Source organism: Dromiciops gliroides, chromosome 2 (genome assembly GCF_019393635.1).
Source record: "Dromiciops gliroides isolate mDroGli1 chromosome 2, mDroGli1.pri, whole genome shotgun sequence".
NCBI lineage: Eukaryota > Metazoa > Chordata > Mammalia > Microbiotheria > Microbiotheriidae > Dromiciops > Dromiciops gliroides.
In genome coordinates, this window is record NC_057862.1 from 584,492,984 (window position 1) to 584,517,786 (window position 24,803).

The window sequence follows — 24,803 nt, forward strand, 5'->3', positions numbered from 1 at the left end:
GTAAGTGTTAAGTGTCTGAAGCCAGATTTGAACTCAGGTCCTCCTGAATCCAGGGCCAGTGCTCTATCCACTGCGCCACCTAGATGCCTCCACATTCTTTTCTTATACATATTTAATCTAAGTAATTTTTTATTAAATAATTCTACTCTTTTGTTGTTACTCTATTAGGAAAATTCTACAAGTTACAGATCCTATTTCATTTCCATGAGGCTCTCATCAGCATAGATCATTTCTGACCCTTAAATCATTGATGAGAAACAAACTTTAAAAACAGCTCAACCCCAGAAATTATATTCAAATATGACTACCTAAATATACTAGGAATCAAACATTTAAGGTATAAATTGCTGACCAACTTACATTTTCTATAACAAATGTCCATTCTTTGTCTTCAAATTCCTCAGCATGTGGATCCTGAAGCAAAAATTAAAAATAATTAGTTAAAAAACAAATTTCTTTGAAAGTTGCTTTGTGTTTTTAAGCTTATAAATAAAGCTACTTCTTTTTCTACCAATACTTTGCCAAAAACAACGTCAAAATTATCTTAATTTTTTTACCTTTTACTCTAATAGCCTTCCTCTAATTAAAATAATACATTACCTTTTGCACTAAAACTCTTCAAATATTTGTTTGATAACAATATTTTTACTTTCCCAGAAAGCTTAAAATAGTCCTTTTTAGAGATTAAGTTGCTCGATAAATTTAGAAAACAGTGTACAAACATCAAAGGCATATTCTGAAATCATCTCCTGAATGATAGGAAGTTATGAAGGTATTTCAAAGTCTTACTCTGGTATTTCGAGGGATTTGTAATTACATCAATGGTAGCTTTGAGGTATAATGAGCTAAATCTATAGTTTTAGGCCTGGAAGCTTACCGAGTTCCTTAAATCTACAGACCTAACTTTTAAGTAGGAGAGTAGGGCATTGGCAGGTTGAAAGAAGGAAGAAATAACCCAAAAGGGCATTACATTCACACAGAATATTCCACTGCCCAACTTTGTACCTTTGCATATCCCCCCCATGCTTGGAATGTTCTCTCTTGTCATCTCCATTTCTTAGAATTCCTAGTTTCTTTCAAAAAGAACTTAAGTGAAATAGCACCTTTTATATGAAGCCTTGCTGATCACTCATGTTAGTCCTTTCACAAAATTTCCTTGAATTTATTTTGTACATATGTTGCACATAATATGTGTATATGTAGTCTCCCTTTAGAAATATAATCTTGTGACATGAGTGGTTTTGTTTTAGTCTTTGTTTTAGCAGTTACTAGCACACAGCAGGCACTTAATGTTTACTAATTGATTGCCCTGCACCACCTCCACCTTCCAAAATCCCTTTTTTTCTCCACAATTGCTACAAATATTCATTAAGAGCCTACTAGGTACAGAGTACTATCATAGGCACTGAAGGACATATGACAAATAAGGCATAGTGCCTCAAAACAATTTAAAAATATAGCATATTTAGGCATAGACATCACTCCCTCAATGAAGTCTTTAATCATACCTCAAATGATCCGATGTATATAAAATACTTTTCAAACTTTAAAGTAATATATAAAATATCAGCTATTACTATATATAATATTTCTTACGTTAATGTATTTTTGGAGACATGAATGATGGCAAAGAGAGTTTACAAAAATGAATGGTTTAACTACTGAAAAAGGACAGCTAGGTGGCAAAGTGAATAGAGTAATGGACCTGGAGTCAGGAAGACTCATCTTTCTGAATTGAAATCTGGCCACAGACACTTACAAGCTGTATGACCCTTGTTTGCCTCAGTTTCATCATCTGTAAGATGAAATGGCAAACTACTCCAGTATCTTTGCATGAAAACTTTAAATGGTATTACGAAGAATTGGATGCAACTGAAAAAAAGCAACTAAATAACAGCTAGTATTACAACAACTAAAAGATTAATTATTTACAGAGGAGAAGATACAGTTTAATAGAACCCTAGGAACAAACCATCTAATGAGACAGTTAAAGTCAGCTTAACCATTTATGAGAGGCTTCTTCTTTTTTTTTTTAATCATTAAGTTCATCTTTTGGGGGATGGCGGGGCAATGAGGGTTAAGTGACTTGTCCAGGGTCACACAGCTAGTGTCAAGTGTTTCAGGCTGCATTTGAACTCAGGTACTCCTGAATCCAGGGCTGGTGCTTTACCCACTGTGCCACCTAGCTGCCCAACTTTATAATAGCAACTTTTTTTTAGTTTTATTAAGTTTTTTTAAAAAGTACACAATTTATTACTTCTATAATTGCAAAAACAAAAATATCACCATAAACAAAGGTTGGAATCAACTACTGGTTTTTTTTGTATTCTTCCTTCTACCCTTCATTATCTACTTTGTTTACCACTGAACTAAAGAGATATTAAAACACTGTGCCTTGATTTTATAGCTCCCTCAAAATCAGTGCCCTGTCATTAAAAAGTAATTTTTGCTTACTAAAAAAGAGGCAATTTCTAATCATTTAAAAAGTCTTAACTCATAAAATTAAGGTGGAAACTAACTTGGAATCAAGAAAAATACTGGCATCTCAAAAACTGCTTTCTTTATGAATGACAATGACAATTTACAGACTAAGGACACAATATAATTCATTATTAGTACAAAGCAGGTCTTTCTTATACTAGTTATAGATTTAAAGAAAACAACACATGGCTATGAAACTTTAATTATGAAAAACAGCAGGAAAGGGACTACTGGAGAATTTTTGCTTGAATACTGAAATTTGCTGATCAAAAATAGGGTCTGAACAGCCTGGAAAACACAGAGAAGCTTTTATTTTTAGTATTCCTTTTCTCTTAGGTCTCAAGGCAAAGAGGGAAAAAGCATAATTTCTAAATATTCACATAATAATACTTTTTAAATAGACTAATCCTGACAGAAGTAAAAAGGCTATACTATTCTACTACAACAGGACAAGCCAGAAGAAGCATAATAATAAAGCAATTTGACCATTTTCCACAAAAACAAATATTGTCCTAAGGTGTCCATAAGTGATTGTATGCCCAAAGGAGGATATTCCTAATATTTTCAATAGTACCTGAATCCTAGACTTTATCTTCTAAAGATAGGTAGCACCACATTTCAAGAGTCACTGACAAATTCATGGTCAAATACATGACTATCTATCTGGAAATCTGCTTCATTTCTACCACGCTATTCAAATCAATGCTTTACTAACTACCTTAAAGGATCATATATATGGCTGTTGTGAAGAAATCACTTTATGAATGTTGCTGTAGTTGTTGTTTGTCCTTCGTTTTCAAGGAGGACCAATGACATCACAGGGTGATGTCTTGACTCATGCATGAATTGGATTTAAGTGAGGCAGAGTTGCACAAAGGCATCACCCTCACTTTCTCCTTCCAGTCATCCAAGTCCAGTGGCAAGACAAAAGTCAAGGTGACTGATGATGACCTGGGATGAAATGGATGGCTTTGCCATCTGACTAAGCTATAAATGCTGCACAGCACCTACTTCAGCTGCTTTCATGGCCATTGGTACAAACTGTTCTCATCTGCCCATTCCACTGGGGGAAGTCTTCACGTGATTGGGATAGACATCCCCTAACTCACCAACAGGTTTGAGGCCTTTCAGTTACCACCAACCTGGTTTAGTCTGTCTGTCAAAACGGTTTTATTGGGGTGTGGCCACTGTTCATACTACAGCTTCTTGGAGCCACAGGTGAGAGTTAAGTGCCAGGTGGACACCAAAGGTGGAAGAGCAAGCCTGAAAAGGGCCCAGCAAACCCTCATACAAAAAATGCTAGTCCTCCTCACCAATTGTTTATTCTATTTACAAACCTTATAAAGCTATGTAAGAGCAATATAGTCAATGTTTCTACTCTTCTAACAAAAACTTAAAATCCCACAATTTTGCTTGTGATCTTGTTATTTTAATTTACACTCATACTTGCTCTTTGTTTAGACACAAATAATTATCTTAAATTACTCAAAGTATCAGAATTAAAATAAAGATGCTTCTCATGTACCCTTATTTATAAGACAACTGTTCACTAAAAGAGACCAAAATGGTTTCTACCCTCCTGAAAACAGATGATACAGAATCTTGCCTGCCTCATACCTTTCTTCTTTCCTCTTCAGCTGATCACAGCATTGCCTATAACAAGTTTATAGGACTAGTTATTGCCACCTGTGAACATGTTTTTTGTTCTTACAATGATGTCTACAATCCAAGATTATGATTTCCACCATCAGCAGTTAATATACAACTTCCATTGGATTCTTAGTTCTTTACTACAGAAACAGTCACATCTGAAAATCAAACCCACATCTGACACATGCCACTTGAACACAGTACAGATTATAACTTTGCCTTAAATATTATTTAAATTAATGAAACAGGGAGCAGCTAGGTGGTGCAGCGGATAAAGCACTAGCCCTGGATTCAGGAGGACCTGAGTTCAAATCCAGCCTTAGACACTTGACACTTACTGGCTGTGTGACCCTGGGCAAGTCACTTAACCCTCATTGCCCCAGAAAGGAAGGAAGGAAGGAAGGAAGAAATTGATTAATTAGTTAATTAATTAATTGATGAAGCAATTCCAACGTTATAAAATTATAGCAAATTTTGAAACAAAAAACAAAAAAAGTCTTTAATCAACTTGAAAAACAAGCATTTATTAAGCAATAACTATAGGCCAGGCACTATGCTAGGCAATGTAAGATGCTAATAAAAAAGCAAAGAGAGTACTTGCCCTAATAGTGTAGAAGAGACAAAATGTGTGTGTGTGTGTGAGAGAGAGAGAGACAGACAGACAGACAAACAGTGCACAAAATGCATATCAAATAATAAATGTAGGTTGATTTAAATGGTAAGGCACTGAGAGCCAGAGGTGAAAAGGAAGGGCCTCATATAGAAGGTGAAATTTGGAGGAGGGGGAAAAGCCTAGGTAAAGACTGCAGAGGCAAAGAAAGGAGATGGAACAATATGATGTAAAAGGATAATAAGGGTCACTGGACTGGGGGAGGGGGGAGAATGTGGAATAAGCCTAGAAATGGAGGCTGGCACTGAGTTATAAAGTCCTTGGAATCCTAGCAAGTTACATAGGGAGCAAATGGAGTTCATTGAGTAGTGGGTTGACACAGATCAGAATTGCAGCTTAGGAAAATTAGTTCGGCAGCTGCGTAGAAGACAGACTGAAGAGGGGAGAGACTAGGAGGCTCCTCCAAAGCATGAGGTGGCTATGTGAGTCAAGAGAAGGGGATAGACAAGAGAGACGTTTTAGAGATAGAAACAATATTTGGCAAATGAATGAATTACTCTTGGGATAAATGTAAGCAAGGATGGGAATGAGACCAAGTTTGAGAGCCTGGGTAACTAGGAGGATATTAATACTCTTGATAGAAATAGAGACTATCAAAAATTCAGTGTTATACAAATTGAGCTTAAAGTGTCTGTGGGACATTCAGTTTATTCTGAGAATCTCAGTCCTTTGGTATCTAGTTTGGTGAAATGACAAAACAATTTTCAGGGCAAAGTCCTTTTGGTCAGATTGTTCAAATCACACCCCCCCACACACTCCATGTGACTGGACTTGCACTTTGGGAAAATTATTTTAGTGGCTGATTAGAAAATGGATTCAAGTGGGGAAGAGACTTCAGCAAGGCAAAAACACCAGCAGGCTATTGCAATAATCTAGGTATGAAATGATAAGAGCCTACTGTAGAGTGATAGCAGGGTTAAAGGAAAGAAGGGGGTATATTCCAGAGATGTTGCAAAGGTAAAATCAGTAGACCTTGACAACAGCAGGGAAAGGTGAGGGCGTGAGAGAAAGAGAGTAAGGAAGCCTGAGGGACAAGGAGGATGGTGTTGCCCTCTGACATAATACAGAGTTTAAGATGTTTACTGGACATGCAGTTCAAGATGACTGAAAGAAAGTTGGGGTATGAAAGAGACTGGCATATGAAAAGTTGATTTGAGTATCAACAGCAGGGTGGAGCCAAGATGGCAGAGGAAAGGCAGTAGCCTCTCAGAGCTCCTGACACAATCACTCCAAAAAATATCATAAGACAATTCCTGGAGTAGCAGAACCCACAAAAGGAAGGGCTGAGATCATTTTCCAGCTAAAGACAGCTTAGAAGGTTGGCAGGAGGGGGCTGCTCTGCTGGGGTGGGAGTGGAGCCGCGCCAACACAGATCCAGACCCAGGCTGGCCACCCAGACCCAGGTGGTGACAACACAGATCCAGCCACAAGCAGGCCACACCAGAGAAATTTACCCCCGGAACCTCTGAATTGGCTACAGCACCAGCGTCTTCTAGAACTAAACTCACAGTCTAGTGAGAAGGTTGAATGGTTGGCCAGGGGGAGATCACAGAGGTCTCTGCTGGAGCTAAGGTGGAATTCAGTTGTTCTGTCCCAGCTGAGGATCAGGAAGCAATTGTGAGGGGCAGCCCAGGTCAGGGAGGGGCATGGGCTTGCCAGAACTTTAAACCACAGGAAACAAAATTTTATTGTCTGGTTGAATCGCAAGTAGGCTTGGGGTTATTTACAGACCAGAGCACAGGCCAGGTGAGTGAAGAAACTGCCCCTCCTTAAATCGTACCACCGTGGACCCCCTGAAGATTGGGACAGTGCATCCTGGAAGTAGTGCCCCACTTGAAGGAGGAGTTCAAAGTCAAGAAATAGGTTGGCAAAATGAGCAGACAGAAAGATATAGACCATAGAAAGTTTCTTTAGTGACAAGGCAGATCGAGGTGCACCCTCAGAAGAACAGTGTCACAGCTCCTACATCAAGAGCTTCCAGGAAAAATATGAATTGGTCTCAGGCCATAGAAGCACTCAAAAAGGACTTTGAATATAAAGTAAGACAGGTAGAGGAAAAAATGAGAATTATGCAAGAAAGTCTTCCCAAAAAGTCAACAGCTTGAAAAGCCAAATGGAAAAGCTCTCTGAAGAAAATAATTGCCTAAGAATTAGGATTAAACAAATGGAAGCTAGTGACTTTATGAGAAATCAAGCCACAATAAAGCAAATCCAAATGAGTAAAAAAAAATAGAGGGCAATATGAAATATCTTCTTGGAAAAATAGCTGACCTGGAAAATAGATCCAAGAGAGATAATTTGAAAATTACTGGACTATGTGAAAACAATGATCAAAAAATGAACTTAGAGATCATCTTCCAAGAGACTGTCAGGGAAAACTGCCCTGATATTCTAGAAACAGAAGGTAAAATAGAAATTGAAAGAATCCACCGATCACCTCCTAAAAGAGATGCCAAAAGGAAAACTTCTAGGAATATTACAGCCAAATTCCAGAGCTCCCAGTTCAAGAAGAAGCAGCCAGAAAGAAACAATTCAAATACTGTGGAGCCACAGTCAGGATAGCACAAGATCTAGCAGCTTCTACATTAAAGGATCAGAGGGCATGGTATTCCAGAGGGGAAAGGAATTGGGATTGCAACCAAGAATCACCTACCCAACAAAACTGAGTATTGTCTTTCAGGGGGAAAAATGGGACTTCAATGAAAAAGAGGACTTTCAGGTATTTGTGATGAAAAGACGTGAATAGAAAATCTGACTTTCAAATACAAGACCCTAGAATAGCATAAAAAGGTAAACAGGAAAAATAAATCATGAGGGATGTTAAAAGGTTAAACTGTTTACATTACTACATGGGAAGATGATATGTTTAACCCATAAGAACTTTCTCAGTATTAGGACAGATGATAGGAGTAAATTTAGACAGAGGGCACAGGTGGGAATTGATTATGTAGGGATGATATCTGTAAAGCATTTATTTTTTGTTTATCTGGGTAGGAATGGATGTGATGGGGTTAACTGTTTTTTTGGTTTTTGGTTTTTTTAATGAGGCAATTGGAGTTAAGTGACTTGCCCAGGGTCACACAGCTAGTAAGTGTTAAGTGTCTGAGGCTGGATTTGAACTCAGGTACTCCTGACTCCAGGGCCGGTGCTCTATCCACTGTGCCATCTAGCTGTCCTGGGATTAACTGTTTACAAAATCAGGAATGCTGATAAAAAAACCAAAGCTTTGAAAGGTACAGATTCAGCTGCTCTTACTCATGGACATCATTAAGTGAATTTGCCTTAGGATTATGCATAACATGAAACATCAGGCTGGCTGTAAATTTGGGCATTTGACAATAGAAGAAAGAATGCAAGGATTTCCAATGTTAACTTTTAGACTTTTGTTCATTTTATGAAATAAAGCTATGTATACACACACACACACACACACACACACAAGGTGATTATTGTGTTTCAATTCCATTAAAATATCATTCCTTTTTTGCTTTTCTGGGTCTCACTTTGATCTATGTATATGTTGCAAATTCAGCATTTCTTTTATAATGTATCAGGTGGATTCACTATAATTACCTCAAATAAAATGATTAAAACTTTAAATGAATGAATGAATGAATGAATAAATAGATAAATGGTGGGAGTGATCCAAAGTTGAGGCTTGACTTGACATAATCAGTGATGTGATAAAGGGGTTAAGAATTCAAGAGTGTAGAGTTGAATTGGTTCACCAAAGGGTCAATATGGAGAGAAGAGGAAAGAGTGACTAGTATAGAGGAGATGGCCTGGGAGAGAATTGAGAAAACAGGAAACTGGAGGTCATTGTGAAGATGAAGAGTAACGTTATATAAAGGAAGTCAGAGAGAAAGGTAAAAAGCCATTAGATTATGGTCAGATAAGGGGATTTCAGAATTCTTGAACATGGAGGTGGTACATTTGTAGTAATGGTAAGATAAAAGATATGACCATTTTTGTGTACGGCTAAGGTGGCTAGAGGAGTAGCTCATGGGAGATGAGTAAGTTAAGGAACGGAGAGGCTAGGGTACTTGAGGGAGAATATGTATGTTGAAAGTCCTTTGTATGAGGGCAAGAGTTGGGTAGAAAGGAAAACTTCAAGTCAGGTACTTAATTCATTAAGGAAGGAAGGGAAGTGGCCAGAAAGTCTATAGATAACAACTACTGGGATTTTGATTGAGTGGTGGATATAAATAGCATGAAACTCAGAGGAAGAGAAGTTACTGAGTGAAGGAGAAAGGGGGAGAAAGTGGAAGTGGCAATGTGAAACAAGAAGTATACCAATTCCTCTGCCTCCACCAGTGAACTAAGAAAAATGTGTGAAGGTGCTATCAGCATTAGAAAGGGAAGCTGTTTCAGCAAGGGAAAGCCAGGTTTCAGTAAAAGCTAGTAGAAAGAAGGAATAGGAGAGGAACAAATTTAAGATGAAAGGAAGTTTGTTGCTTATGGAACAGGCATTCCAGAAGGCACACTGGAAATAGATCCTTTTCTACAATACATGTCAAGATGCTATGGTACAAAAATAAATAAAATAGCAAGAAACCATCATCCATTTTTTTCTTAGTCTATTTCCATGAAAGTAAAACAAAGGACTAATGTTCCATGACATGGACTGTTAAATTTAAAAAAATATATTTTCCAAAAAAAAATTTTTGATTAAAAATTTTTTTAAAATTTTAAAAGGGGCATCTAGGTGGTACAGAGGATAAGTCACCAGCCCTGGATTCAGGAGGACCTGAGTTCAAATCTGGCCTCAGACACTTGACATTTACTAGCTGTGTGACCCTGGGCAAGTCACTTTACCCTCATTGCCCCACCCTCCTCCTCCCCCCAAAAATTTCCAATATTTTAAATATTCTACTGCTTCCATTTGCAGGACTGATCTAACACAACTTGGAAAAAATATACTTCCCTTTGGCTCACCCTTCTTTTCCTAAAGCACAAAAAACAGTTCTTTTCCTTTTTTCATTGCACAAGTAAGTGTTTGTTTGTTTGTTTGTTTGAAATCAACAATGGTGGTGCGGGGGGGGGGGGGGGGGGGGGGGGGGAACTGGACCTGTGATCTCATCATTTTTAAAGAACTCCTGGTATAAAAACTTCCTTTACTAAATGCAGACCAGAAACTAGCATATATGTAACAATTTTAGAGAACTGTCCAGCACTCTGAAGGGCTAAATGATTTATCTATGATCAGTATAAATCAGAGTCAAGAATGGAACACAGGTCTTTCTAAATTGAAGTCTAGTTCTCAATTCACTATTCCATACTGCCTCTAAACTTTAATTAGAAGAACAAAATGCAATTACTTTAATTGTATAAATATGTTATATAAAGTAGCAACACATGGTATGTATTAAAATAAAGAAAATATTAAATTTGCAATGCATGTCTTACACCAGGTTATCAGTCAGAAGAATGAGGCTGTACTTAACAAGGACACCAGAACTTATGAATTCATACATATATACACATATGTTGTTATATATGTATGCGTATGAGCATAAAAACATGCATGTATACCAGCACATGTACACATATATGTATAAAATATTTGTGTTGACAGCTATATATCTACACATATATGGGTGGGTGTCAGCATAAAAGGTAAGCCTAAAAGCAATGTATCATATTCCTCCCTTAAAAACCTGCCAGTGTCTCTAAGCAGTTATATTCATTATAATGGCTGGCCTTCAATGGGAAGAACAGACTGTTATAATACTGAGAACCATAATTATGCAATAATACATTTTGCAATGTATCAAATCAATCAAACAGCAAATATTTAATAAGCATCGACTACTACATGCCAAAAACTAACCTAAGAAGCTGATCATATAATGCCAAAAGTTATAGTAACAGCCCTCAAGGAACTTACATTTGAAAGAAATTATACCTAGCCTAGTTATTAGTACCTATTAATAATATTGTATTAGAACCAAAGATTTTTCCCCTCTTCTACTTCCTCATCCAGAAATCAACCAGTGTAGGAAATCTCTTAAAGATTTGCCCAGACCAAGATCTAATCAGCCAGTAAAAGAAATTTAGCAAAAAAAAAAAAAAAGAGAGAGAGAGAAAAAAAGAAATTTACGTTTAGGCTAATGAGTACATTCCTGCTCAGACAGGTTTGGGAAAGTATGGATTCTCCCTTTTGTCAGACAGGTAATATGGAAATTGATAAGTCTCTTTGACCAATATTTAGGTGATACAAATCACATACCCCCCCCCCCAAACCTCATTGTAATATAGCCTAGCCTCTCACTGTAATATTCATTTTCTCATTAACTCTTAAACAATTAGAATTGATTGCCACCCTCAGAAATATCTGCTCTTCCAAAGGCTTGGAAACTGTGAGTACACTGCAATGCAGAGACTTTGTTCTAAGAAAGATGGCCAAATGACCATCCTTTTATTAATAAACATGCTGGCATTATTAACAAAAATGATTAAATTGCCCAGAAATTATGTCTCTCAAACCTTCTTAAACTCCACACATTCTATTAGGAAAAACAAAACATACAAATGAAGCTTACCTTAAAAAGAGTCACAGTGATTTCAATATTTTCAGGAACAGGCCACACGACCACACCACGGTAAGGATTTTTTATTCCAGGTTGCCAACTATGAGCCTACAGAAAAAAAAAATAATAATGAACTTGTGTGTGTGTGTGTGTGTGTGTGTGTGTGTGTAATAGTTTCATGAGAAAGCATGGCAGAAATGTCATTCTCGTGTAGTTTTTATTATGTTTATCATCAAAATAATTAAATATGTATTATTCCACTTAGTTATTCTTAAAAATTTATAGTCCACCATCAATTGAAATCATGTAAGTAAAATGAATGGCAATTCAGTCCACAAGTTAGTAAACTACTACATTATTTGTAGTTCAATATTTATACAAATAAAAACAAATCCTCTAATTGCATTTATTCATATACAATTATAAATTTCTGGAGAAGTTAATATTTTGGTTTTTTTGGCAGGCCAATGAGGGTTAAGTGACTTGCCCAGAGCCACACAGCTAGTGTCAAGTGTCTGAGGTCAGATTTGGACTCAGGTCCTCCTGAATCCAGGGCCAGTACTTTATCCACTTTGCCACCTAGCTGCCCGAGAAGTTAATATTAAAAACAACTCACACTTCTATAGCACTTACTATGTGCCATGAACTGTGCTAAATATTTTATAATTATTCTCTCATTTGATCCTCACAAGAACCCTGGGACAACAGTCTAGAAACAGGACTGCAAGCTATCTGGTAAGACCATTACCTGTAACCACTTCTGGGTCACAGTTCAATGGAAGAGAAGAGCATTTTCAGTCAAGAGGGAGCAGGGGACCTGAGGAGCAGTATTTACTCCTTTTGGTCACAAGAGATTAAGGATCTTAAGCAACAGTATTGTTTGTAACCCCAGAGATCTGGGGCCCTGAGGAACAGTATTCCGTTCTCATCCTAAGGGAGTAAAAGTCCTGAAAAGCAATGTTGCTTGCAACCCCAAGAGATCAGGGACCCTTCCTTGGTAATTACCAGAGCTCAGACCAGGAAAATACTGATCAGACTGCTCCCCAGGTCACATCACCTTAGAAACACTGAAAACTTCCAAACACCCAGAACTAGTTTTGAAAAGAGCAGTGGGGAAAAAAGCATAAAGTTTGGGACAGTGGTTCTCCCCCTCCACACATGGGGAACAGAGTGTAAGGAATTAATTGTGATTTGGGGTTTTCATAACCCTATCTTTGCTTCATTATGGTCAGACTGAAAAAAATTTAAGCTTGAAAAGCCTAAGAAAAGATGGGTGTTTACTTTGGGAGATAACAAACAGGAGGAACTCTAACCACAGGGAACATTTATTGAAACTAAGTAACTAATCCTCCTCCCCCACACCCACATGGGCCTGGCTATATTATAATGGGGATAGCCCATGTGGGTGTGCTGAGCCAATTGGAGACTCAGCATGACTAAGAACTGCCCCCTCCTGTGGAAGAGACAGTTAGAGGCAGTTAGAAGAAGAGGGAGAGGGGAGTTTTTCTGAAGAGAGTGTTCTGAGAGAAACGGGGAAGGAAGGGGGACAGTTAGAGGAGCTGTTGGTGTTTGACCTTCGGATCAAAACAGAAGAGACTACACAGCTAATTCTCCTTAAAGCTACAGATTTTGGGTGGTGGTGAGTTTGCATTTTTTGAGGCAAAGCTAGCTCTTTGGAGCTGGCTGGGTTGGAGGCAGGTTCGGGTGCCTGGGGCCTTTTTACCCCAGAGATTTATACATTGTTCCTAGCTCTATTAACCTCACTTCTGTTTTGAACTTGTTCCCATTAATAAACCTGTTTTGTTTTTGAAAGAGGCTATTTCTTTTCTTACCCCAATATTAAGCCAAGCTGCCCAATTAACTCTTCCCATACTTAATTTGGCCTTTATAAGAGTCTAACTTTAACATAAAGCTCAAGATAAAAAAATAGGGTGGAAAAATTTGCAAACAACAACAACAACAAAAAACCCTAACATAAAAAGGTACTTTTGTGATAGAGAAAATAATACATAAATTGAGAAGACAATGAAGTTAAAATGGATATAAGCAAAGTCTCAAAGAAAAAAAGGTAATTGGACAGAAGCTCAACAAAAATTCCTGGAAGAGATTAAAAAATTATTTTCAAAATCAAATAAAGAGAGAGGAAAAATTAGGTAGATGATGAGAGTAAATGAGAAGTAATGAAATGGGAGTAAAAAAATGAGAGTAAAAAATGAGAGTAAATGAGAGTAAAAGAAATTAAGAAATGAGAGTAAAAAAAATTAAAAGACAATTAACAACTTGGTAAAAAGAGCCACAAAAATACTGGAAAAAAAATCTTTAAAAAGAGAATTGGGGGGGCAGCTAGGTAATGCAGTGGATAAAGCACTGGCCCTGGATTCAGGAGGACCTAAGTTCAAATCCAGCCTCAGACACTTGACACTTACTAGCTGTGTGACCTTGGACAAGTCACTTAACCCTCATTCCCCCACAAAAAAGAGAGAGAAAGAATTGGACAAATGGAAAAAGAGGCACAAAAACTCACTGATGAAAATAACTCCTCAAAAAGCAGAATTGGCCAAATGAAAAAAGAAATATAAACACTCACTGAAGGAAATAATTCCTTAAAAATTAGAATTGGCCAAGTGGAAGCTAATGACTCCATGAGACATCAAGAAACAATAAAATAAACTCAAAAGAATGGAAAAAATAGAAGAAAATGTGAAATATCTCATTGGAAAAACAACTAAACTCGAAAACAAATCTAGGAGAGATATATGTATGTATATATCGATATATATATATATATACACACATATGTATATGTATGTGTACATGTATACACACACACACACACACAAACACACACACACACACAAACACACACACACACATAAACACACACAAACTCAGTTGGGTATAGAAATCTCTTACCCAACAGAGAAATAGGAGGGGAAGGGAATAAAATATATGATGGGGTCAGGGAAAGGGAAGATGATTAAAAAGAAATGGGGGGGGTGGATTAAGAGAAGATAAAAAGAGAGAAGGATAAATAGAAGAAAATAGCATTGAGGGGAAAACACAGTAATCATAACTGTGAATGTTAATGGGATAAGCTAACCCATGAAAAGGAAGCAGATAGCAGAATGGATTAGAAACCAGAATCCAACAATCTATTGTGCATAAGAGATACACTTGAAACATAAAGACACACACAGAGTTAAAATAAAAGGCTGGAGTAGAAGCTATTATCCTTCAACTGAATTTTAAAAAAGGAAGGAATAGCAATCATGTTCTCAGACAAAGCAAAAGCAAAAACAGACCTAATTAAAAGAGATAATCAGGGAAACTACATTTTGCTAGAAGGTACCATAAACAATGAAGTAATATCCAAAAATGTTATACCAAGTTTCTCTGATTAAGGTCTCTCTTCTCAAATATATAAAGAATGGAATCAAATTTATGAAAATAAGAGTAATTCCTCAATTGATAAATAATCAAAACATATGAACAGTTTTCAGAAGAAATAAAAGCTATCCATAGTAATGTGGGGGAAAAAAAGCTCTAAATCATTATTGATTAGGGAAAGGTAAACTAAAACAACTCCAAGATACCATCTCACATCTATCAGAAATAACATTTGCTGTAGGGGATGAGGGAAAATATGTACATTAATGAACTGTTGGTGTAATAATAAATTGGTCCACCATTCTGGAGAACAATCTGGAACTATGCCCAAAGAGCTGTAAAACTGTGCATACTCTTTGATCCAGCAATACCACTACTAGATCTGTATTCTAAAGAGATCAAAGAAAAAAGTAAAAGGACCTATATCTATAAAAAATATTTATACCAGTTCTTTTTGTGGTAACAAAGAATTACAAATCACTTATCAATTGGGGAATGACTGAACAAGCTGTGGCATTGTTGTTGTTGTCTATTCTTAATTTTCAAAGAGGACCAATGACATCAAAGTCTTGAGTCATGAATGAGAATTGGATTTAAGTGAGGCAGAATTGCACAAAGGCATCACCCTCACTTTCTCCTTCCAGTCATCCAAGTCCAGTGGCAAGACAAAAGTCAAGGTGACTGATGATGACCTGGGATGAAATGGATGGCTTTGCCATCTGACTAAGCTATAAATGCTGCACAGCACCTACTTCAGCTGCTTTCATGGCCATTGGTACAAACTGTTCTCATCTGCCCATTCCACTGGGGGAAGTCTTCACGTGATTGGGATAGACATCCCCTAACTCACCAACAGGTTTGAGGCCTTTCAGTTACCACCAACCTGGTTTAGTCTGTCTGTCAAAACGGTTTTATTGGGGTGTGGCCACTGTTCATACTACAGCTTCTTGGAGCCACAGGTGAGAGTTAAGTGCCAGGTGGACACCAAAGGTGGAAGAGCAAGCCTGAAAAGGGCCTGGCAAGCCCTCACAACAGAGATTCTAGTATGGAGAAAACTCCATATACCCCAGATGTAGCATTTTATTGTAATGGAGAACTATTGCATTATAAGAAAATATGAGGTAGGTGGTTTCAGAAAAACCATGGTAAGACCTATATGAACTGATACAAAATGAAGTGAGAAGAACCAGGAACACAGTACCAACAATGTCATTATGATGATCAATTATTAAAGACTTGCCTACTCTGTTCAATACAATGATCCAAGACAATTCCAAAGGACTCATAATGAAAATTGCTATCCACCTCCTGAGAGAGAACTCATTAACTCTGAGTACAAATTGAAGTATAATTTTCTCACTTTATTTTTTAAAATATGGCTAATGTGGAAATGTTTTGCATTATTTCACATGTATAACTGAAACACTATTATGCTATGTCCTAGTCAGATGATTTATGAGGAATTGTGTATAGTTAACGTGCACTACATTTTAGGAAAGACATTGATAAGCTGGAGCCATCAAGAAAAGGGCAACAAGGTTGGTGAAAGGCCTTGAGATCAGAAGATATAAAGACAGATTAAGAGAATTATGCCAGATGGTCATCATAGATAAGACTTAGGGAGGTCATGTCTTCAAATCTCTCATATGGAATAGGAATTAGGTGTGTATTCTTGGCTCCAAAAGTCAAATATAATAATGCTTATAAATTTCAGAGAGATAGATTTAGGCATCATGTAAAGCAAACAGAGCTATTCAAAAGTGGCTGTCTCAGGAGGTAACAGGCTTCATATGAAAATCTTTTCCTTATAATAAAAACTGAGAATGCGACCTCAAATTCCCAGAGAAACAATCGAGAGACTGAGCTACTATTATCAGCAACAATATCCAGTATTATACTAGAAAAAACAATATATTTGAAACCTGAAGATCTCTGTTTGAATCCTGGCTCTCCCTGAGTGTTTATTATAAACAACTTACTTTTTCTCTCCAGGTTTCATATGAAGTAGATGATCTCTAAGGTTCTCTAGTTCTGAACCCTTTAAGTATATAGCACTGAGGTAGGAGCTTTTTTGAAATAGTACTGAAGACTTCCACTGCCAAGATGGCAATGAGGAAAGAACCCTCTGGAGCTCTCCCAAATTTTCCCTCCAAACCAATATAAAATTGCCTCTGAATCATCCCAGGAGCAGGGAAGCAGCCTACCAGCCTGACAGGAAAGGTCTATCTTACCTGGGTGGGAGGGAAGGGAGGTCCAGGAGCAGCAGCAGCAGCAACAGTTTCTGGGCTCACAAAAGGGGGCCTGAAGCAGGGCTCTGAGCCTGGGGCAAATAACCAGTGAAGTTCTGCCCTTCTGCAAACCAACCCGAGGCAAATGAGCAGTCTGGGTAGCATAGTTGACCCTCATCAGACACCCCACAGCTAGCACAGATCACCAGGGAAGCCCTGAACCCACTCCTGAACAGTGGTTAAGCCCTGCCCAAGGCTAGTCAACAGCAAGTTCCCACCTGCCCCTGGGGCCTACCAGCATAGAGACTTTCCAGGGCAAACCAGCAGCAAGGGGCTCCAACCCTCAGCAGATCTGCAATAAAATTGCCCTTCCAGGGCCTGCTAGCAGAGCGACTCAGTTACCATAGCAACTTATCAGCAGGGTCCCCCACATCTGGGTGTTGTTATAAGGTAACATTGATGGGATTATACTCCAAAAAAAACAAAATAAAGGGGTAAGAAAGAAATTGCATGGAAGAAGGAGGGGGGAAATTGAGTGGGATAAATTGTCCCACACAAAAAAAGAGATATGAAAGAACTATAATAATGGAGGGGAAGAGGAGGAGAGGCAGTATGGGCAAAGATTAAACCTTACTCTCATCAAAGTTGGCTCAAAGAGGAAATAACATACATACTCGGTTGGATATAGAAATCCATCTTACCCTATAAGGAAGTTAAAAAGGAACAAGGGCAATAGAAGGGGGAGGAGGGACTGTTATAAGGGAGGGTATATTGGGGAAGTTGATGATTATAAGTAAAACACTTGTGAGGAGGGACATGGTGGGAGATAAGAGTGGGGATGATAAATAGGTGAAAAATAGCATGGTGAGAAATCAACAGTCATCATAACTATAAATGTGAATGGGATGAACTAACTCATTAAAAGGAAGCAGATAGAATGGATTAAAAACCAAAATCCTACAATGTGTTGTTTACAAGAAACAGATGGGAAGCAGAAATACACACACAGGTGAAACATAAGGGGCTGAAACAGAATCTATTATGTTTCAGTTGAAGCAATCATGATTTCAGACAAAGCAAAAGCAAAAATAGTTAAAAGTGATAAAGAAGGAAACTTTATCTTGCTGAAAGGCATCATAGAAAATGAAGTCATATCAATACTTAATATATATGCACCAAATGGTATAGCATCTAAATTTTTGAAGAGGAAGTTGAATGAGTTACAAGAGGAAATAGATAATGAAATTATCATGGAGGGGGACCTTAACCTTCCCCTTTCAGAATTGGATAAATCTAACCAAAAATAAATAAGAAAGAAGTTAAGAAAAATGAATACAATTCTTGAAAAATTAGATATGATAGATCTCTGGAGAAAGCTGAATGGAAATAGAAAGGAATATACCTTCTCAGTAGTACATGGGACCTACTCAAAAATTGACCATATACTAGGGCATAAAAACCTTACAACCAGATGCAAAAAAGCAGAAATAGTAAACACATCCTTTTCAGATCATGATGCTATAAAAATTACATTCAGTAAATGATTGAAAGAGATTAAAAATCACTGAAGATTAAATAATTTGATCCTAAAACAATAAGTGGGTCAAAGAACAAATCATAGAAATAATCGATTTTATTAAGGAAAATGACAATGATGAAGACAACACATCAAAATTTATGGGATGCACCCAAAGTAGTACTTAGGAGAAAATTTCTATCCCTAACTGCTTATATCAATAAAATAGAAAAAAGCAGAGTAATTAATTGGGCATACAACTAAAAAAACTAGAAAATAAACAAATTTAAAATCCCCAGCTAAACACCAAATTATTAATACTGAAAATCAAAGGAGAGATTAATAAAATTGAAAGAAAACCACTTTAGTAATAAATAAAATAGAGGCTGGTTTTATTTTTTTTAAAGTATAAAATAGATAAAACATTCGTTAATTTGATTTTAAAAAAAGGAAAGAAGAAAACCAAATTACTATTATCAAAAATGAAAGGGGTGGGGGCAGCTAGGTGGCACAGTGGATAGAGCACCGGCCCTGGATTCAGGAGGACCTGAGTTCAAATCCAGCCTCAGACACTTAATACTTACTAGCTGTGTGACCCTGGGCAAGTCACTTAACCCCAACTGCCTCACCAAAAAACAAAAACAAAAACAAACAAAAATGAAAGGGGTGAACTTACCACCAATAAAGAGGAAATTAAGACAATTATTAGGAACCAGTTTGCCCAATTACATACCAATAAATTTGACAATCTAAATAAAATGGATGAATATCTAAAAAGATATAAATTACCCAGGTTAACAGAAGAAGAAATAAAATATTTAACCCAATTTTAGAAAAAGAAATTGAACAAGCCATCAATGAACTTCTTAAGAAAAAATCCCCAGGATCAGATGGATTCACAAAGTGAATTCTACCAAACATTTAAAAACTATCACTCTTTGCAGCTGACATAATGCTAAACTTAGAAAATCCTAGAGAATCAACTAAAAAGCTACTTGAAATTATTAACAACTTTAGCAAAGTTACAGTATACAAAATAAACTTGCATAAATCATCAGCATTTCTATTTGTTGTCAACAAAGTCCAGCAAAAACAGACAGAAAGAGAAATTCCATTTAAAATAACTGTGGACAATATAAAATACTTGGGAGTATAACTGCCAAGACAAACCCAGAAACTATATAACCATAAAACAGTTTTCATACAAATAAAGTCAGATCTAAAAAATTGAAAAATATCAATTGCTCATGGGTAGGCCAAGCTAATATGATAAAAATTACAGCCCTACCTAAGTTAATTTATTTATTTAGGGCTATACCAATCAAACTATCAAAAAAATTTTATAGACCTAGAGAAAATAATAACAAAGTTCATCTGGAAAAAGAAGAGCTAGAAGGCAGCTAGGTGGCGCAATGGATAAAGTATCGGCCCTGGATTCAGGAGGACTTGAGTTCAAATCCAACCTCAGACACTTAACAGTTACTAGCTGTGTGACCCTGGGCAAGTCACTTAACCCTCATTGTCCCACAAAAAAATAAAATAAATAAAAATAAAGAGCTCAAGGATATTATGGGAATGAATGAAAAAAACAAAACAAAACAAGGTGGTCTAGCAATACCAGATCTCAAACTGTATTATAAAGTGGTAATTATCAAAACAATCTGGCAATGTCTAAGAAATAGAGAGATGGATCAGTGGAATAGAATAAGTACAAATTACAGTACAGTAAGATTCAAGCTTTTAAAACAAAAACTCATTATTTGACAAAAACTGCTGGAAAAACTCAATATGGCAGAAACTAGGTATGGACCAACATCTCATACCATATACTAAAATAAGTTCAAAATGGGTACATGATTTACACATAAAGTGTGATACCATAAGCAAATTAAGAATCATTTATCTGTCAGATTTATGGACAGAGGAAGAATTTAGGACCAAAGAGAGAAAAACAAAATGTAAAAAAGATCATTTTGATTATATAAAATTAAAGTTTTTTACACAAACAAAACTAATATAACCAAGATTATAAGAAAACTGGGAAAGAATTTTCATAACAAGTATCTCTGTTAAAGGCCTCATTTCTCAATTTTATAGAGAACAGAGTCAAATTTATTAAAAAAAAACAAACAAAAAACAAGTCATAGGGCAGCTAGGTGGCACAGTGGATAGAGCACCGGCCCTGGAGTCAGGAGTACCTGAGTTCAAATCTGGCCTCAGACACTTAACACTTACTAGCTGTGTGACCCTGGGCAAGTCACTTAACCCCAATTGCCTCACTAAAAAAAAGTCATTCCCCAATTTATAAATTGTCAAAAGATATGAACACAGGCAGTTTTCAGACAAAGAATCAAAGCTATCTATAATCATATGAAAAAATGCTCTAGATATCACTATTGATCAGAGAAATGCAAACTAATACAACTTCGAGGTATCACCTCACACCTAGCAGAGTGGCAAATATTTTTCTAATTTTTTTTATTTTAATCTTTTTTCAGTGTGACAAATATAACAAAAACAGAAAATATTTGATGTTGGAGGGGATGTGGGAAAGCTGGGACACTAACCCACTGTTGGTGGAGCTGTGAAAAGATCCAATCATTTTGGAGAGCAATTTGGAATTACGCCCAGTGGGCTATAGAACTGTGCAAACCCTTTGATCCAGCAATACCCACTGCTAGGTTTATATTCCAAACACATCCCCAAAAAGAGAAAAAGGCTTATTTGTACAAAAATATTTATAGCAGCTCTTTTTGTGGTGGCTAAGAACTGGAAATCAAAGGACTGCCCATCAATTGGGGAATGGCTAAACAAGCTGTGGTATATGATGGTGATAGAATATTGTCATGCTATAAGAAATGACAAGCAGGATCACTTCAGAAAGGCCTGGAAAGACCATACTGATACATAGTGAAGTAGGCAGAACCAAGAGAACATTGTGCACAGGGACAGCAATATGTTTGATGAAGAACTGTGAATGACTTGACTATTATCAACAATACAATGATCCAAGGCAATCCCAAAGAACTATTGATGAAACATACTATCCCCCTCCAAAGAAAGAAATGATACTGATGGAACAGACTGAAGCATGCTATTTTTCACTGTTTCATTTTTTTCTCTTATTCAAGTTTTCTTGTACAAAATGACTCATATGATAATGTTTTACATGTATAACCCATATCTGATTGCTTGCTGCCTCAGGAAGGTGGTAGGGGACAGAGGGGAGGAGGGAAAAATTGGAACTCAAAACTATGAATAAAAATGTTTATTACTGTAAAAAAAAAAAAAGCTCCTTAGTAGCACAACGCAAACTACCTTAAAATGTGAATGTGAAATGTTTAACAAAATAAATAAAAATATAATAACACATAACGTTAACTTACAACTTTCTAAGTCAACATGTGGATAGCAGAAATCCTTTCTATTTGAGTTCCACACCACTGGTCTACAGCATCAAGAGTAAAATGTAAATCCCTATTTATATTTTGGTATACTATCCACTAGGCCAGCCAGACTAGCCTTCTTCTCTATATTCCTTACATGTGATACTCCATCTTCTGTTTTCATGCTTTGACACTGGCTGTCCTACATGTGAGAAACACATTCCCTCATTATCTCTACTTCATTAGAGTCTCACTCATCTTTAAACATGCCATTCAAGCACAATAAGTTTCTGCATGAAGCCTTTTCTGCTTCCCCCAATTGCTAGTGCCTTCCTTGCCAAACTACCTCATACTTAACTACATAATAATTATTTCTAATTATTAACTTGTATTCATAAACACATTAATATATGTATTTCTTTTCTTCCACCATTAGAATGTAAACTCTTTGTGAGTAGGTATTGTTGCATTCTTTATATTTGTATTCCAAGTGCCTAGCACATAGTAGGGCACTTAATGCTTAATGAGTAATTTACATTAGCTATGAAAACAAAATTTTGGTGTATTTCACCTAATTAATTTATATGTTATGTGAAAGGCTTATAGTACAGGTATCAAAACACTCTGTTGGTCATTCCCTAATGTTTAACAAGCAATTGGGAAATATTTAACAAAATAAATAAAAATACAATTGAAGATAATGTTAATATATGGTTTTCTTTCTATCTGACCTCACACTTCAGTGGCCCCATTTTCCTTTGAGTTTGACATTACTGGGGTAGTGGATAGAAGGGGTCCTTAGAGTATTAAAGTTCAATCTTCAAAAAAATACTTGATTGATACCCCAAGCAAGTCACCTAATATTTCCGTTTCCAAGGTAAATATGTTAAGTTTAAAGTTGCAGAATGGATACTGATATGCTTTGGGGTTTGGTGTGGGGTGGGAGAAGTGAAGAGGGTTTCTTCACTGTATTTCCCCATACCAATGAAATCAAAGTCTAGTAAAAAAAATTGGAGAGTTATATTTTACTAAAAATAGCTGTTAATATATGATGCTATCATTAAATGTTACTACATATGCCTTAAGTATATAACAACTAAATTTTTCTTTGAATTCAGACAGAATGTCTTTGGTGGCTTAGCAAGATACTAACCTTAGAAGATTTCCTTCGGCTTCTTCTTGTCCAAACAACTACCAGTTTATCTGGCTGCCTGTTAGAAAAAAGAACATATAAAAGAAACAGGTTTTAAAATAATTTAAATTACACATCCATGAAGCATAAACAACTGTCTGAAACACAAGCTATTTTAAAAGAAAAAAATGTCTAACAAAATTTAAAAAGTATTAAATGCTTATTATGTGATAGGCATGATGCTAAGTACTAAGGAAACAGAGAGGTAGAGAGATGAATGGATGGATGGATGGATGGATGGATGGATGGATGGATGGATGGATGGATGGATAGATAGATGGATGGATGGAATATTTTTAAGTGCTTACCATGTGCCAGGTGTTGGGGACACAATTACTAACATTCAAGAATTGTCCCTACCCCAAAGGAGCTTATGTTGTAATGAGTAAAAACAATACATTAAGGGGAGCTGGAGGAAATAGAGGTAAGCAAGGTGTAGAAATCATGTTAGGGAGCTATCTGGAAGAGAGATTGGAATGGAAAAAATATTGAGGATGGAAGATCAGTCCAGGAAAGCAGTGCTGAGGGCCTGAATTATATAGTAGTATCCTCAAAAGTAATGGGGAATTTCAGAAGAGGATTACCATAGGGAAAAAAGATAATGAGTTCTTCCCTATTTGATAAAAACTGCTAGGAAAACTTAAAAGTAGATTGACAAATTAGGCTTAAGAACAACACCTTGCATAATATTCTGTAATACATTTTAAATGAATACATGACCTTCATATTAAAGATCATAATACCAAAAAAAAAAATTGGAAGGGAAACAGATTTTATACTTCTCACAACTATGGGTAGGATTCTTAACCAAATAAATGTTAAAGGCAATTATAAAAGATAAAACTAACCATTTTAATCATAGGAAATTAAAAAGCTTCTACACAAACGAAATTAATGAATCTAATAAGAAGGGAATCAATGAAATGGGACAAAATCTTTGTATCAGATTTCGCTGATAAGAGTTTGGTAACCTCATTTCTAAAATATATAGAGAACTGAATTAAATTTGTAAGAATACAAGTCAATCCCCAAATGAGAAAGGATCAAAGGATACGAACAGGCAGTTTTCAGAAGAAAAAATCAAAGCTATCTATTGTCAAATGAAAAAATTATCTAAATAGCTATTTATTAGAGAAAGGCAAATTAAAACAACTATGAAGTACCACCTCACACCTATCAGATTGGCTAATATGACAAAAAGGGAAAATAAGTGTTGGAGAAGATATGGAAAAATTGGAACACTAATGCATTGCTGGTGGGGTTGTGAACTGATCCAACCATTCTGGAGAACAATTTGGAACTATGCCCAAGGGTTATAAAACTGTGCATACCCTTTGATCCAATAATACCACTACTAGGTCTGTATCTCAAAGAGATCATAAAAAAGAGAAAAGGACCCACTTGTACAAAAATATTTATAGCAGCTCTCTTCATTGTAGCAAAGAACTAGAAATTGAGGGGATGCCCATCAGTTGGGGAATGGTTGAACAAGTTCTGGTATATGGATATAATGAAATATTATTGTGCTATAAGAAATGATGAGCAGGCATATTTCAGAAAAGCCTGGAAAGACTTATATGAACTGATGCTGAGTGAAGTGAGCAGAACCAGGAGAACATTGTATACAGTAACAGCAACATAGTGTGGTGATCAGTTGTGATAGACTTAGCTCTTCTCAGCAATACAATAATCCAAGACAATTCCAAATGACTCATGATGGAAAATGCTTTCCACAGCCAGAAAAAGAACTGTGGAATCTGAAT

At 36.5% G+C, this 24,803-nt stretch overlaps 1 protein-coding gene across 13 annotated transcripts in view; it reads right to left on the minus strand.

Moving 5' to 3' along the window:
* The window catches only part of EHBP1 (EH domain binding protein 1), a 384,386-nt gene that overhangs the window by 312,750 nt on the left and 46,833 nt on the right, over window positions 1-24,803 (minus strand). For all 13 annotated transcript variants that reach the window (XM_043982716.1, XM_043982715.1, XM_043982718.1 and 10 more), the window contains exons 3-5: window positions 23,002-23,059; window positions 11,344-11,439; window positions 361-414 (exon numbers count right to left, since the gene is read on the minus strand). In XM_043982716.1, coding sequence (XP_043838651.1) covers window positions 361-414; window positions 11,344-11,439; window positions 23,002-23,059 — 208 coding nt within the window. The remainder of the gene's footprint in view (window positions 1-360; window positions 415-11,343; window positions 11,440-23,001; window positions 23,060-24,803) is intronic.